The 12,204-nt window shown below is 47.6% G+C and overlaps 1 protein-coding gene across 5 annotated transcripts in view; it reads right to left on the bottom strand.

Moving 5' to 3' along the window:
* The window catches only part of GPR107 (G protein-coupled receptor 107), a 91,175-nt gene that overhangs the window by 4,595 nt on the left and 74,376 nt on the right, over positions 1-12,204 (bottom strand). For 2 of the 5 annotated variants that reach the window (XM_041724384.1, XM_041724385.1), the window contains one exon: positions 6,794-11,704. The exons of the other annotated variants lie outside the window; for them this stretch is intronic. In XM_041724384.1, coding sequence (XP_041580318.1) covers positions 11,608-11,704 — 97 coding nt within the window. In that variant the 3' untranslated portion in view covers positions 6,794-11,607. Of the gene's footprint in view, positions 1-6,793; positions 11,705-12,204 lie in introns of those variants that run through there. 5 annotated transcript variants of the gene reach the window in all.

Below are 12,204 nucleotides of genomic sequence, written 5' to 3'. Positions count from 1 at the left end.
GCTTGTTTTGGCTTAGTATAAATGCTGTCAAGGTCCATCATGTTGTAGTAGGTGTCAGTTGTTCATTCCTTTTTATGTCATTTCTTTGGGTAGACCACCTTTATTTATGCATTCATCAGTGATGGACATTTGGGTTATTTCCACTATCTGGCTCTTAGGAATGATGCTGCTATGGACATCTATATACAAGTCTTTGTGTGGACATCTGTTTTCATTTCTCTTGATTGTGTATCTAGGAGTGGAATTGCTGGGTCATGTGGTGACTATGCTTAATCTTTTGAGGAACTGCCAGATTTTTCCAAAGCATCATTTTACATGCTCATCAGCAGTGTATGAGGGTTCCAACTGTTCCACATCCTCACCAACACTTATGTTATTATGTCTTTTTTCTAAAAAAGATTTTATCTAGGGATCCCTGGGTGGCGCAGCAGTTTAGCGCCTGCCTTTGGCCCAGGGCGCGATCCTGGAGACCCAGGATCGAATACCACGTCGGGCTCCCGGTGCATGGAGCCTGCTTCTCCCTCTGCCTGTGTCTCTGCCTCTCTCTCTCTCTCTCTCTGTGTGACTATCATAAATAAATAAAAATTTAAAAAAGAGATTTTATCTATTTATTCATGAGAGACACAGACAGAGGCAGAGACACAGACAGAGGCAGAAGCAGGGTCCTCACAGGGAGCCCGATGTGGGACGCGATCCTGGCTCTCCAGGATCACGCCCTGAGCTGAAGGCAGACGCACAACTGCGGAACCACCCAGGCGTCCCTGTCTTTTTTTATAGTCACACCAGTGGAGGTGAATCAGTATCTCACTAATTTTGACTTACAGTCCCCTGGTGAATAATGATGTTGAGCATCTTTTCTTATGCTTGCTGGCTGCCTATTCAGATGCCAAGACCATCCAGTGGGGAAAGGATGGTCCTTTCAACCAACTGCGCTGGGAAAAGTGGATCTCCACATACAAAAGAATGAAGTTGAACCCTTGTCTTACACTAAATACAAAATTTAACTGAAAATGAATCAAAGACCTAACCTATGAGCTGAATCTATGAAAATCTTAGAAGAAAACATAGAGGGAAAGCATGACAGTGGATTTGGCAGTGATTCCTTGTTTATGATGTCAAAAGCACAGACAGGGCAGCCTGGGTAGCTCAGCGGTTTGGCACCGACTTCAGCCCAGGGTGTGGTCCTGGGGACCTGGGATCGAGTCCCACATCGGGCTCCCTGCATGGAGCCTGCTTCTCCCTCTGTCTGTGTCTCTGCCTCTCTCTCTCTCTCTCTCTCTGTGTGTGTGTGTGTGTGTCTCATGAATAAATAAATTTTAAAAAAGCACAGACAATACAAGAAAAAATAAATTGGACTTTATCAAAATTTAAAACTCTTGTGCATCAAAGAACCTATCAAGAATGAATGGCAATACACAGAGTGGGAGAAAATATTTGCAAATCATATAGCTGATAAGGGACTAAAATCTACTGTATATAAGGAACTTCTATAACTCAACAACAACAAAAAACTTCAAAATGGGCAAAGGGAACCTTGAGGACATCATGCTCACAAAAAAAGACAAATACTATAGGATTCTATTTACACAAGGCACTTATATCAAATTCATAGAGCCAGAAAATTAGAATCGTGGCTTCCAGGGGTTAGTGGGTGGGGGAAAATGGGGAGTGGTTGGTTAATGGGGTTGAATATCAGTTTTGCAAGATGAAAAGTTTTAGAGATTGGCTGCACAACAAAGCAAATGTACTGACTCCACACTAAAAAATGATTAAGATTGTAAATTTTATGTTATGTGTATTTTGCCATAATTAAAACCAAACTAAAATAAAATAAAACTGGGCCAAGGCTTTGAATATTTATATCTCTGAAGAAGACATACAGATGGCCAATAAGCATACAAAGATGTTCAACATCACTGGTCATTAAGGAAATGTAAATCAAGACCACAATGAGGTACCAAATCATGGCCATTAAGATGGCTATTGATAATAATAAAAATAATTAAAAATTTAAAAATAATAATAAGCACTGTTGAGAAATTGGAACCCTTGTGCACTCCCTGCTGGTGGGGATGTAGAATGGTGCAGCTGCTGTGGAAAATGGTATGGCAGTTCCTCAAAAAATTAAACACAAAACTATTCTATGATCCAGCAATTCCACTTCTGGGTATATATCCCAAAGAACTGAAAGCAGAGACGTGAACAGATATTTGTATGTTCATGTTCACAGCAGCATTATTCACAATAAAAAGTGAAAGCAATCCAAGTGTCCATCGGTGGATGGATGAGCAAACAAAATGTGGTCTCTACATACAATGAGATATTATTCAGCCTTAAAAAGGAATAAAATTCTGATATGCGTTACAACATGTATGAACTCTGAAATTCAGATGTTGCTCATTTTTAAAGCGGGTTCTTTTTATTGGGTTGTAAGAGATCTGTACATATTCTAGAATTGAGACTCTTATCAGATACATGATTTGCAAGTAATTGGTTGTCTTTTCCCTGGTGATGTGTCCTTGAAGCACATAAGCTTTAATTTTGATCAAGTCCAGTTGATCTATATTCTTTTGTTGCTTATGCTTTGGTGTCATGTCTAAGAAACCTTGCCAAAACACAAGGTAATGAAAACGTATCCACTTCCTTCTAAGAGTTTTGTAGTTTTAGGTGTATGATCCATTTTGAGGTAATTTTAGTATATGGTGTGAAGTAGGGCTACACATGGACTTTTTGCATGTAGATATCCAGTTGTCCCTGCACCATTGGTTAAATAAAAAGATTTTTGGTTGTTTTTCCCCCATTGAAATGTTTTGGCACCCTTGCTGAATATTAAATGAGCATGAATGTGTGGGTCTGTTTTTGGACTTCAGTTCTATTTCATTGATCTGTATACATCTATACTTATGTCAGTACCACACTCTCTTGATTACTAACAGCTTTATAATAAGTTTTGAAATTGAGATGTGGGAGTCTATCAGCTTTTCTTTTTCAAGATTGTTTTGGCTATTCTGGTTCCTTTGCATTTGTAGATGAATTTTGGGATCAGCTTGTGAATTTTTGCAAAGAAGTCAGTCTGGATTTTGGTAGAAATTGCCTGAATGTGTAGATTAATTTGGGAATATTATTATTTTAACAATATTGTCTTCTACTCCATGAATAAGGGATGGCTTTCCATGTATTTGGATCTCCTTTAATTTCTTTCAATGTTTTGGTTTTCAGAGTGCAAGTTTTGTACTTCTGTTAAACACGTTCCTAAGGATTTTACTCTTTGTGATGCTACTGTAAATGGAATTGCTTTTTTTTTTTTTAATGGAATTGCTTTTATTTCATTTTTATTTCATTTTTGGATTTTTCACTACAAGTGTATAGAAATGCAGTTAATTTTTCTATATTGATCTTTTATCCTCCTTCTCACTTTTGTGTCTCTGTACTAACACAGTAGGTAGACACTTTTAAAAAATCCCTTGGCTGAGTCATGGCAAAAGGCTGAAAGTGGGGCAAGACTGGAGTCCAGGCTGCCAGCAGGAAGACTGGCTGGTGGTGTAATCCAGGTGAAGGTGAGGGTAGCTGGCCTGGGCAGCATTAGTGGGGAGGCAGGGGGGTGCACTAGGATGGGGTGGGGGATAAGAAAGGGTCAAGGGTAAGGCCCGGGCTTTTGGCCTGGATCACACGTACAAGGACATGAGATGTGGCAAATTCATTTTGAAAGTGTGGCTTTGAAGTGCTTTTAAAACAGCCCAGGAGGCAGCTGGGTAAGCCACTAGGGGCTCAAAGCAGTCCCAGGCTAGAAATAACACTCTGGGCGCAGAGCACAGGGGAATGGAGGAAGCTGCCAGGGCCAGAGCGGGGACACTGTCGAAGAACCTAACACCAAGGCAGTGGCCACAGGAACCCAACAGTGGACATGCAACTAGAGGGAGAAGGAAGCGGCTGGAAGTCTAACCTGGCCAGTAGGAGGTGATGCTGTGTGCGGTGCAGTGGGGACTGAGGGTGCGTCTCAAGAGGGGAAGAGTCCCTCAAGTCCCCACAGATAGTAACCCAGTCCCAAGAGGTTACAGGTGACTTTGGATGGTGGAAACCAGGCTGCAGGGAGTTGGCTGGGGGTTGGGGGGCTGGGAGGTGAAGCACACTCGGGTGGTTTGGTCTGAGCCGGGGTGGGGGGGCTTCTGGTGGCCTAGGGAGATTTGGGTTGTTTTGAATGCAAAAGTCAAAGGAGTTGTACTGTGATGGGAAGGGGCCTGTTAAAATGGGAAGGGTGAGAGGGGAGACAGGAGGATGTGGTGGCAGGGCCCCCAGCATGGCCCATACTTCTCCCCACATACACCCGCAACACCAGGCTCCCCAGAAACACGAGTGCGTGTAGAACTACTTTCACCCCTGAGTGACCGAGGCGCCTCTGGCTCAGTCCTTGCAGATCTGTTCTAATGAGCAGGTTCCTCATTTTCTCAAGGTCAGCATTCCCCTGCAAACTGGCAGGAGCCGTGGAAGGCACTGCTCCTGAGCATGTCACCCCAGCCCACTAAACAGCAGTCTCCAGACTGCGGAGCCAACTTCCCTCCAGGTGGAGGCCAGGCTGGTGCCCAGGAGCCCTGCAAATTCTCAGGAGCACTGCAGAAGAACCAGGTGCGCATGAGGAAGGTCTTACCCGCCCCTGTTCCGTAGCTGGGGCGGGAGGGTGGGGGGCATGTGTGGCTGGCCGTCTGCCGGATTCCTGGGGAAGGACAGGACATCCACAGGCTCATGTGGGCACAGGGAGGGCTTCACCAGGCGCCTGAGCCGGGGAAGCAGTGGCAACTCTCAGCTAGGCTCCCGACTTGGCCTGTTCTGCATCTCACCAGAACGGGGAAAGCAGGTGAGGCCTTCTCGACACAAGCCCCAGTCCTGGGCTGCAGGCCCCACGGCTCCAGGCCCAGAGGACTGCCTTTCCAACTGGGGGAAGCCCTAGCCTGGCTGTTGGGGAGCAGGAAGCCAATGCTGATCAAAAAGCAGGGATCCCTGGGTGGCGCAGCGGTTTCGCGCCTGCCTTTGGCCCAGGGCGCGATCCTGGAGACCCGGGATCGAATCCCACGTCAGGCTCCTGGTGAATGGAGCCTGCTTCTCCCTCTGCCTGTGTCTCTGCCTCTCTCTCTCTATCATAAACAAAATAAAAAAAAAAAATTAAAAAAAAAAAGCAGTTCAGCTGGGCCCCCAAGCCCCTGCTAGCACCCCTCATTGCTGAGCACGGTCACCCCACTGGCAGGCCCAGGGCCAGAGTGGTCTCGCTGCTCACTGCAGCTCCAGCTGAGGGAAGACGTGCCAGCGATGTGACTGAGGCGTCTCCAGAAGGGAGCTGGCTGGCTCCCAGAGGTGGTTCTCAGTGTGTCATCTGGAGCTTGCTAGCAGTGCTACTTTTCAGGTCCCATGGGAGACTCTGGGCCCTCCAGAGGGCGGATGCTTGCTCAAGTTTGAGAAGCACTGGTTCAGGTGGTCCCTAAGGTCCTTTCCACACCTTCTCTTGGCTGCCCCTTTCTGGGATGCCCCCGCAGCTCTCACTCCTGGGAGTCCTGCCTGATTCCTGGGATTCTCCCACTAGAAGGCCCATCCTACTCCTCATGCTTCATTCCACAGACACCTTTGGTAATCCGAGGACCCCAGAGGGTCCTGAGGCACGAACATGAACCAGAAAACTCAGGCCAAATAACATGGATTGTAAACCCCATCCCCAGCCCCGAATGTCTAGGCCATGAGGAATGAGGGCTTAATCCTCACCAAGGCTGGAGCCAGCAGACCTGAGAAGGGGCAAACCTTCTCTAGCCCTTATTTTTGTAGCTGTAAAGCCAGAGCACTGGAGTGATAAACCACAAAACAGTATGCCTTGTGGAAGAAGCCAGACACGAAGGACATACTGTAGGATTCTATTCACACAGCGCTCTAAAACCGCAGAGCTGTGGTGTGGCCATTCCAGGGATGGGGTGGTTCTGGCTGAGAAGGGGCACGAAGCAACTTTATGGGGATTGGAAATGCTCTGTCCTGATGATGGTGGAGGCTACAGAACCATATACACATCTGTCCAAACTCAACCAACTGTACATTTAAAGGGTGAATTTTACTGTATGTTAAATGACACCTCAGTTTAAAACATTTGTAGTGGGGATCCCTGGGCTCAGCAGTTTGGCGCCTGCCTTTGGCCCAGGGCATGGTCCTGGAGTCCCGGGATCGAGTCCCGAATCGGGCTCCTGGCATGGAGTCTGTTTATCCCTCTGCCTGTGTCTCTGCCTCTCTCTGTCTCTATGTCTATCATTAAAAAAAAAAAAAGAAAAAGAAAAAAAAAACTTAAAAAAAAATTTGTAATAAAACAAGGGGTTTGGGATTGCACGACTTCTAAAAATGTTCTGCATCTACAGTCCCGGATTTCTATGATTCTGATGTGGGAAAACTGGCAGCCTGCTTGATAAGCAGCGTCAGAGAGCCGGTGGCAGCGAGTGCCTCACCCTGAGGCTGCGCGGTCACCTCCCCTCCAGTGGCAGCAGGCAGCAGCGTGCAGGTCCTGCTCTGGAAGGCGCCCACTGGCCTCAACTCAGAGGCAGGGCATGGGAAAACAAGTCTGTTCCAGAACCGAGCCCCCAGGGGGTGCAGCCGACACGGCCTGCTGAGGTATGCAGAACTTCTCTAGTAGGAGTCACTGTTGTCAGTGCGAGCAGGTGGGAGGCAGTTAACTAATTTAATGAACAAGAATCACAAAGGAAAAAATGATGAGCGGGAGGAGAGACAGCAGCCAGGAGTCAGTGACTCCCTGCAGGATTACAAACATACATTTCTGTCAGAGAATCTTTATTTTACATGTCTGCATCACAGCAAGAGAACCCATCCCATATGTCACCCTGATCAGAACCCCCACCCATTATATGTTTACATAAATACTCTTCAATGATCATCAGTGTTAAAAAAAAATACTGAAAATTCCTGCATCCCAACCTGGAAAGTAAATGATATTTACAGGCATTTTCTCCCCCAAATGAAACTTATTTCTGGATTCGATGTGTCTGGCTTCTTTTGAGATCACATGACCAGGCAAATCCAATTTATGGTCAGCAAAAGAGGCTTAAGGCGTCAAGAACTGCCCCCTTGTGTGGCCAGGATTTGGAGATCCTTTCGTAATAAGTATCTTATGCTAAGAAGGCTGCCCCACTGGTCCTCCTGTCTGATTTGGCTGCCCACCACAAAACCCCAGAGCCTGCCCTAAAATAAGCTGTCTTTGAAGTGAGTTAGCTTTTCTGTCTCATGTCAGACCTTATTGACTTTGTCTAGAACTTCTCCTTCCCAAACGGCCTGCCTGCAGATTACCTGCCCCCAGAACCTCAACAGTCCCTATGTAGCACGACCAGATCCTTGCTCCCACACCGCTTTGTCCCTCTAAACCAGGCTGCCTTCCTTACACGGTAGCTCGGGGCTTATGAATGTCCCATGCCCTAACAGAGAGCCATCGAGAAACATGTTTTTTAAGCATAAACCACACATGGGGGGCACAGACGCGCTGCCAGACTGCAGAGAAGCCCTGGGGGAAACCTGGAATGTTCAGTTCACCAAACCTGGAGTGTTCAGCTACATTTCAGGTGCAACAAGTACTAGCATCAACTCAGGTGGGCCTCTTTTTAGACTTCCTGCCCAAAACACCCTGGAGAAACCTGGAGTAAAGAGCAACTTCTTAGAACATACAGTATGTTCCAGATGAAGACATCTTAATATACCAAGAAGTACCAAGTCAGAGCCTAAATTCTTTAGTGGGGAACCTACTCATTTACTGAATCCTGAATGGGAGAAGCAGGCAGCAGGCCAGCTATAGGCATCATGGACTTGGTACATTCTCGATCTGTTAAAAGGCCAGATGTCAGAAGAAAGCAAAGGGGTGAGTGTGGCATGTGGAAACGGGCTGAGGAGGGGGCTGGGATCTGCTTCTTGTGAAATCCAGCAGCTTATCAGCATGAACGGTCTTACTGTTCCACAGGGTGTATAGAGCAGCACCAACCACTTCAGCAGACCATCTAATGTTCTGAGAGCCTTCCTTGGAGAAGATGCTTCAGGATGTGGGAGATGGCCAGGACGCCACTCACAATTCAAACAGGCATTTTTCACACGCTTCTCGGTCTGTAAGGACTGGCTCCTGGCAACAGCCTCTCAAGTATTAAACAAGAATATATTTTAGTGTGGGGGTCCAAAGCGTAACATGCAGCACTAGTATGTATGCTCTTGATAAAATTCTCCTTGGGTTAGAAAATATATCCTTCACAGCTACTGGGAGAAAATGCTGCAGTGCACCAAAGCCTTCAGCCCATGTTCCCAGACTGAGCCTATGTGGAATCAATAGCTGTGGGCTGAGGAAGAGGGGAAGGGGGAGAAGGGGGAGGGGAGAAGAGGGAGGGGACGGCCAGTTGTGGAACAAGGGAGCAGAGATATCCTGAGGAGATCATAATGCAGGAACAGAAATCTTGCCACAACAGGCACACAGAACATGAGGCAATGCTGCTGTGGCTGCCCGGATATGTCCAGGAGAAACCAAACCTGGACATTTTACTCCAGAGCTGTTTCTTGGAAGAAAACTGAACTGACTTAAGCTATGATCTGAGAAACCATCTTTTACAGCAGAGTAAGCAGCTCCTAACGGGAGAATGGGCCACCTATTCACCAGAGTTGTATTCAGCAGGTTAAAATGCATTTACTGAAATTTTAAAGCATCAAGGAACCAAGAAATAGACTGACGAAGTCTTTGGCCACTGTTAAAAGCCAAAATTAAGAGATCAATGATCGTTCTTGTTGTCTAAGTAGTAATTTTCTAGCAAAATACACACACTTTATTACATGAAAACAGATCCTTTACTTCCTACAATTTCACAGCCAGCCGCACTTCCAGTCCACAGATGTCTCAAAGGAAGCATGGGTATTGTGCGTAGGCAAAAACAGGGAGTAGGAGCACAAAGCAAGGCTATAAATACTGCTGATCACTCTATGATGTGCACCCGATCCTTTCTGCCTGCTCCCCAAAACACTGAAGGGCTTAAGTGTGGAAGTGCTGCGTGTGGTGGTGAAGACCGAGCTGTTGGAAGGACAGGGGTGACTGCCTGGCTTTGGACCTCATTAGTCATCTTGCCTCGGGGGGAGAGTGGAGTGCCAGTCACAGCTACTAGATGATGGAGACATGGAGAAAGGGAAGACATTTTTACAGATGGAGAACTCCAACAATTTGTACAAACGTGGACATCTTACAGGATGGAGAACTCTAACAACTTGTACAAACGTGGGAAAACCAGTTTTCCCCATCTTGGGCTGGGGTTTTGATTTTTATTGATAACAGGGCTTCACTTCACACCTTCTGCCAGTTTCAGTGTAGGACTTGGGCAGACAAGCTGCTTATTAGCCTGTACTCCGACATCACCACTCTCCCTTTCAGAGGGGTCAGGACTGTCCCGCTGCAGCCGATCAGCCGCTATTAGCATGAGCTGGCAGACAGAGGCCTGGCGTGGCTCGGGTAGTGGCAGGGAGGTAGAGGCTACCCCCACCTATTCTCTTCCTCCCTCCCTCTTCACTCCCCTGCTTCCAGCAAGTGAATTGAGAACACCCGTGGGGACCCTGGCTAGGGGGGAAGTTTCCTCACACTTCTGGGTCTTGCAAGAAGTCATCATGGCCTAGTCAAGAATATCTGCTCGCAGGATAAACAGCAAAGGTGTCCCTCTGAGGGAAGCACCTAAGGCGGGGGGGGGGGGGGGGGGGGGGGGAGTTGGTCATAGCATGAGACACTTTGGAAGTCCCGGGACTATGTTTACGCCAAGAAAACAGACTCTTAATATTCCCATCATCCCTGCAACTTCCATAAGGCTCCCATCGTGTAGCCCTCACTTAAGAAAAAAGGAAAAAAGACAGAAAAAGAAAGACTTTTAAATAAATACTTGGGGCATACTTCCTTGCTCCTGAAGGTGGGGAGACACATGGCCCTCCCCTGAAATCTGTGGAGAGGTGAGCAGCCGCCTGGGAAGAGGGGAGACACTGGGTGGCAGCGCACAGCTGGCTGGGACGTCTCAGCCTCCTTTGTGCAGTGCACTAAGGACTGAGGAACGTGCGTGGAAAGAAGGCTTTCCTGCTCCCTCGTCCAGGACAGAGGATAGCACAGGGGAAGAACAACTGAGGACAGACTCTCCAGGTGCCTGAAGCTGGGGTGCTGAGCACAACTCCCAGGTTCTGCAGTTTCTGGTGGATGCTTCCAAGCCAACGGGAAGACAGTGGCCCCTTCACCCCCACGCAGGTGTGGGCTCCTGGCACCCCTGGGGAGCGTTCCCCATGAGGCCACGGTTCTTCCTCTGGTCTCAGGCCTGGGGACCACAACCCTGGTAGGAGTTCACTGCCGAGCCCTCGTCCCCTGGGCTGCAGTGGACCTTCTGAGCTCATCTTATGATCTAGAGGACTCGGCTACCAGCTGCTCCACTGCTCCCGCACCCATCCCCAGGCTCCAAGAGCTTGGAAGGGCCCTTGGCTGAGTTTGAGAGAGAGCTCGCCATCTCCAGTCCCTGAGAGAAAAGCTCTGTTTAACCACACCTGTTCTCTTCGAGTGCATGCCCTTGGGAGACACGGATGAGGCCCATTTCATTCCTGTCAGAAAACCTACCAGGTTTATAGGAAAAACTTATAATGATGACAATTTGCTTGTACTCAAATATTTGCTTAAACACTAGCTTTTCTGCCCCCAGATGCTCCTTTTAAGGAAATTCCTTCCCGTTTCTCTCCATATTTTGATTACACAAAACCGACACAGCCACAGAAGAGGGAAAAGAGGTGGTCCTGCTCAGGGCAGTCGGGGGAGCCAGATGTTCAAGGGAATCCTACTAGATAATGCTTTTTGAGCTTAAACATACATTTCTGTCTATCCATTAGACAACACCAAATATGCTTCAATCCAGAATAGCACTTCCCACCATAATTCCAGAGCCATGACTCTGACAGGGATATTCAGCCCTAAGACAACAGAGCCTTTTGGGAAGAGAGGACCACTGGGCCTCGGGAGCTGCTGGCTCCTGGTCACTTTCAGAATCCGGGTTCAGGGCCAGAATCCTGCGGCAGCCTCCAGTTACTAAATTGAGTTTTGACTCTGCTTTCTAAAATAACCTAATTTCATTCATTTCTGTCCCTCAAAGTTCCCCTTCCCTTCTAAGTTCTGTATCCTACCTCAGCCTCTGATCCCCCATTCCTGAACTGTGACCAGCCCCAGCCTTGCACGGCCACCCGCCTGCCTGCCACCACTGCTCTCCCTGCTGCCACACACTTGAGGGCACAACTGTGTATTTCTTGAGAGTTCTCAATTTAAAAAAGAGAGAAATATAAATTACAAAGTCTTCCTTTTATCCTCCTGCTGTCTGCACTCCCTCCCCGCCATTCCCATCTGAAGAATTCTAGCTGCCCATAACCAGCCACAGATCCAGTTTCCATAAGAGAGAGTAAAAAAATTAGGATTCCGTGGCACTTTGTTCCCAGCCGCGTGCTCTGTGGTGTCACTGTCGGGAGGTGCCAACTGCTCCTGCTCACCACTAGGACGATTAATAAATTAGAGGTTCTCTTTGACAGTCCCAGCCTCAATCTGCTCCATCATGCGGTGCCTTCCCAATCACCCTGAGCCTCCACTGAGCCATTGGTCACCTTCTTGACTTTCTTCATGTTCTCCATCACCCCTGATGTCGTCACTCTGGATGAAGGGGGAAAAAACCAATTAGAAAAACCTCAGTCTTAAAGTCACCACAGCACAGTGGAGTGGCTATGCATGTTGGCTCTAGAATCAGACCTGGGTTCCAGTTCTGACCCTGCTCCTCGCTGTGTAACCTCCACCAAGCTGACTTCTCTGTTCTTTTTCTTTTTTAAAAGATTTTATTTCTTTATTCATGAGAGACACAGAGAGAGGGGCAGAGACATGGCAGAGGGAGAAGCAGGCTCTCTTCAGGGAGCTGGATGTGGGACTCGATCCCAGGATCCCGGGATCACGCCCTGAGCCTAAGGCAGACGCTCAATCACTGAGACACTCAGGAGCCCCTTACCTCTCTGTTCTTAAATACAATAAATGGTTCCCGCTTCCGAGAACTGTTGTCAGGGAAAAAGGAGATTCTCCAAACCAATACATACCAGCTGTTGTTATTACAATCACCATTGATCTGTTTCTCTCTTTCTGTCGTGGCCTCCACAAATTATGTT

Source organism: Vulpes lagopus, chromosome 12 (assembly GCF_018345385.1).
Source record: "Vulpes lagopus strain Blue_001 chromosome 12, ASM1834538v1, whole genome shotgun sequence".
NCBI lineage: Eukaryota > Metazoa > Chordata > Mammalia > Carnivora > Canidae > Vulpes > Vulpes lagopus.
The sequence above is the reverse complement of the archived record's forward strand: the minus strand, read 5'-3'. Positions and strand labels throughout refer to the sequence as shown.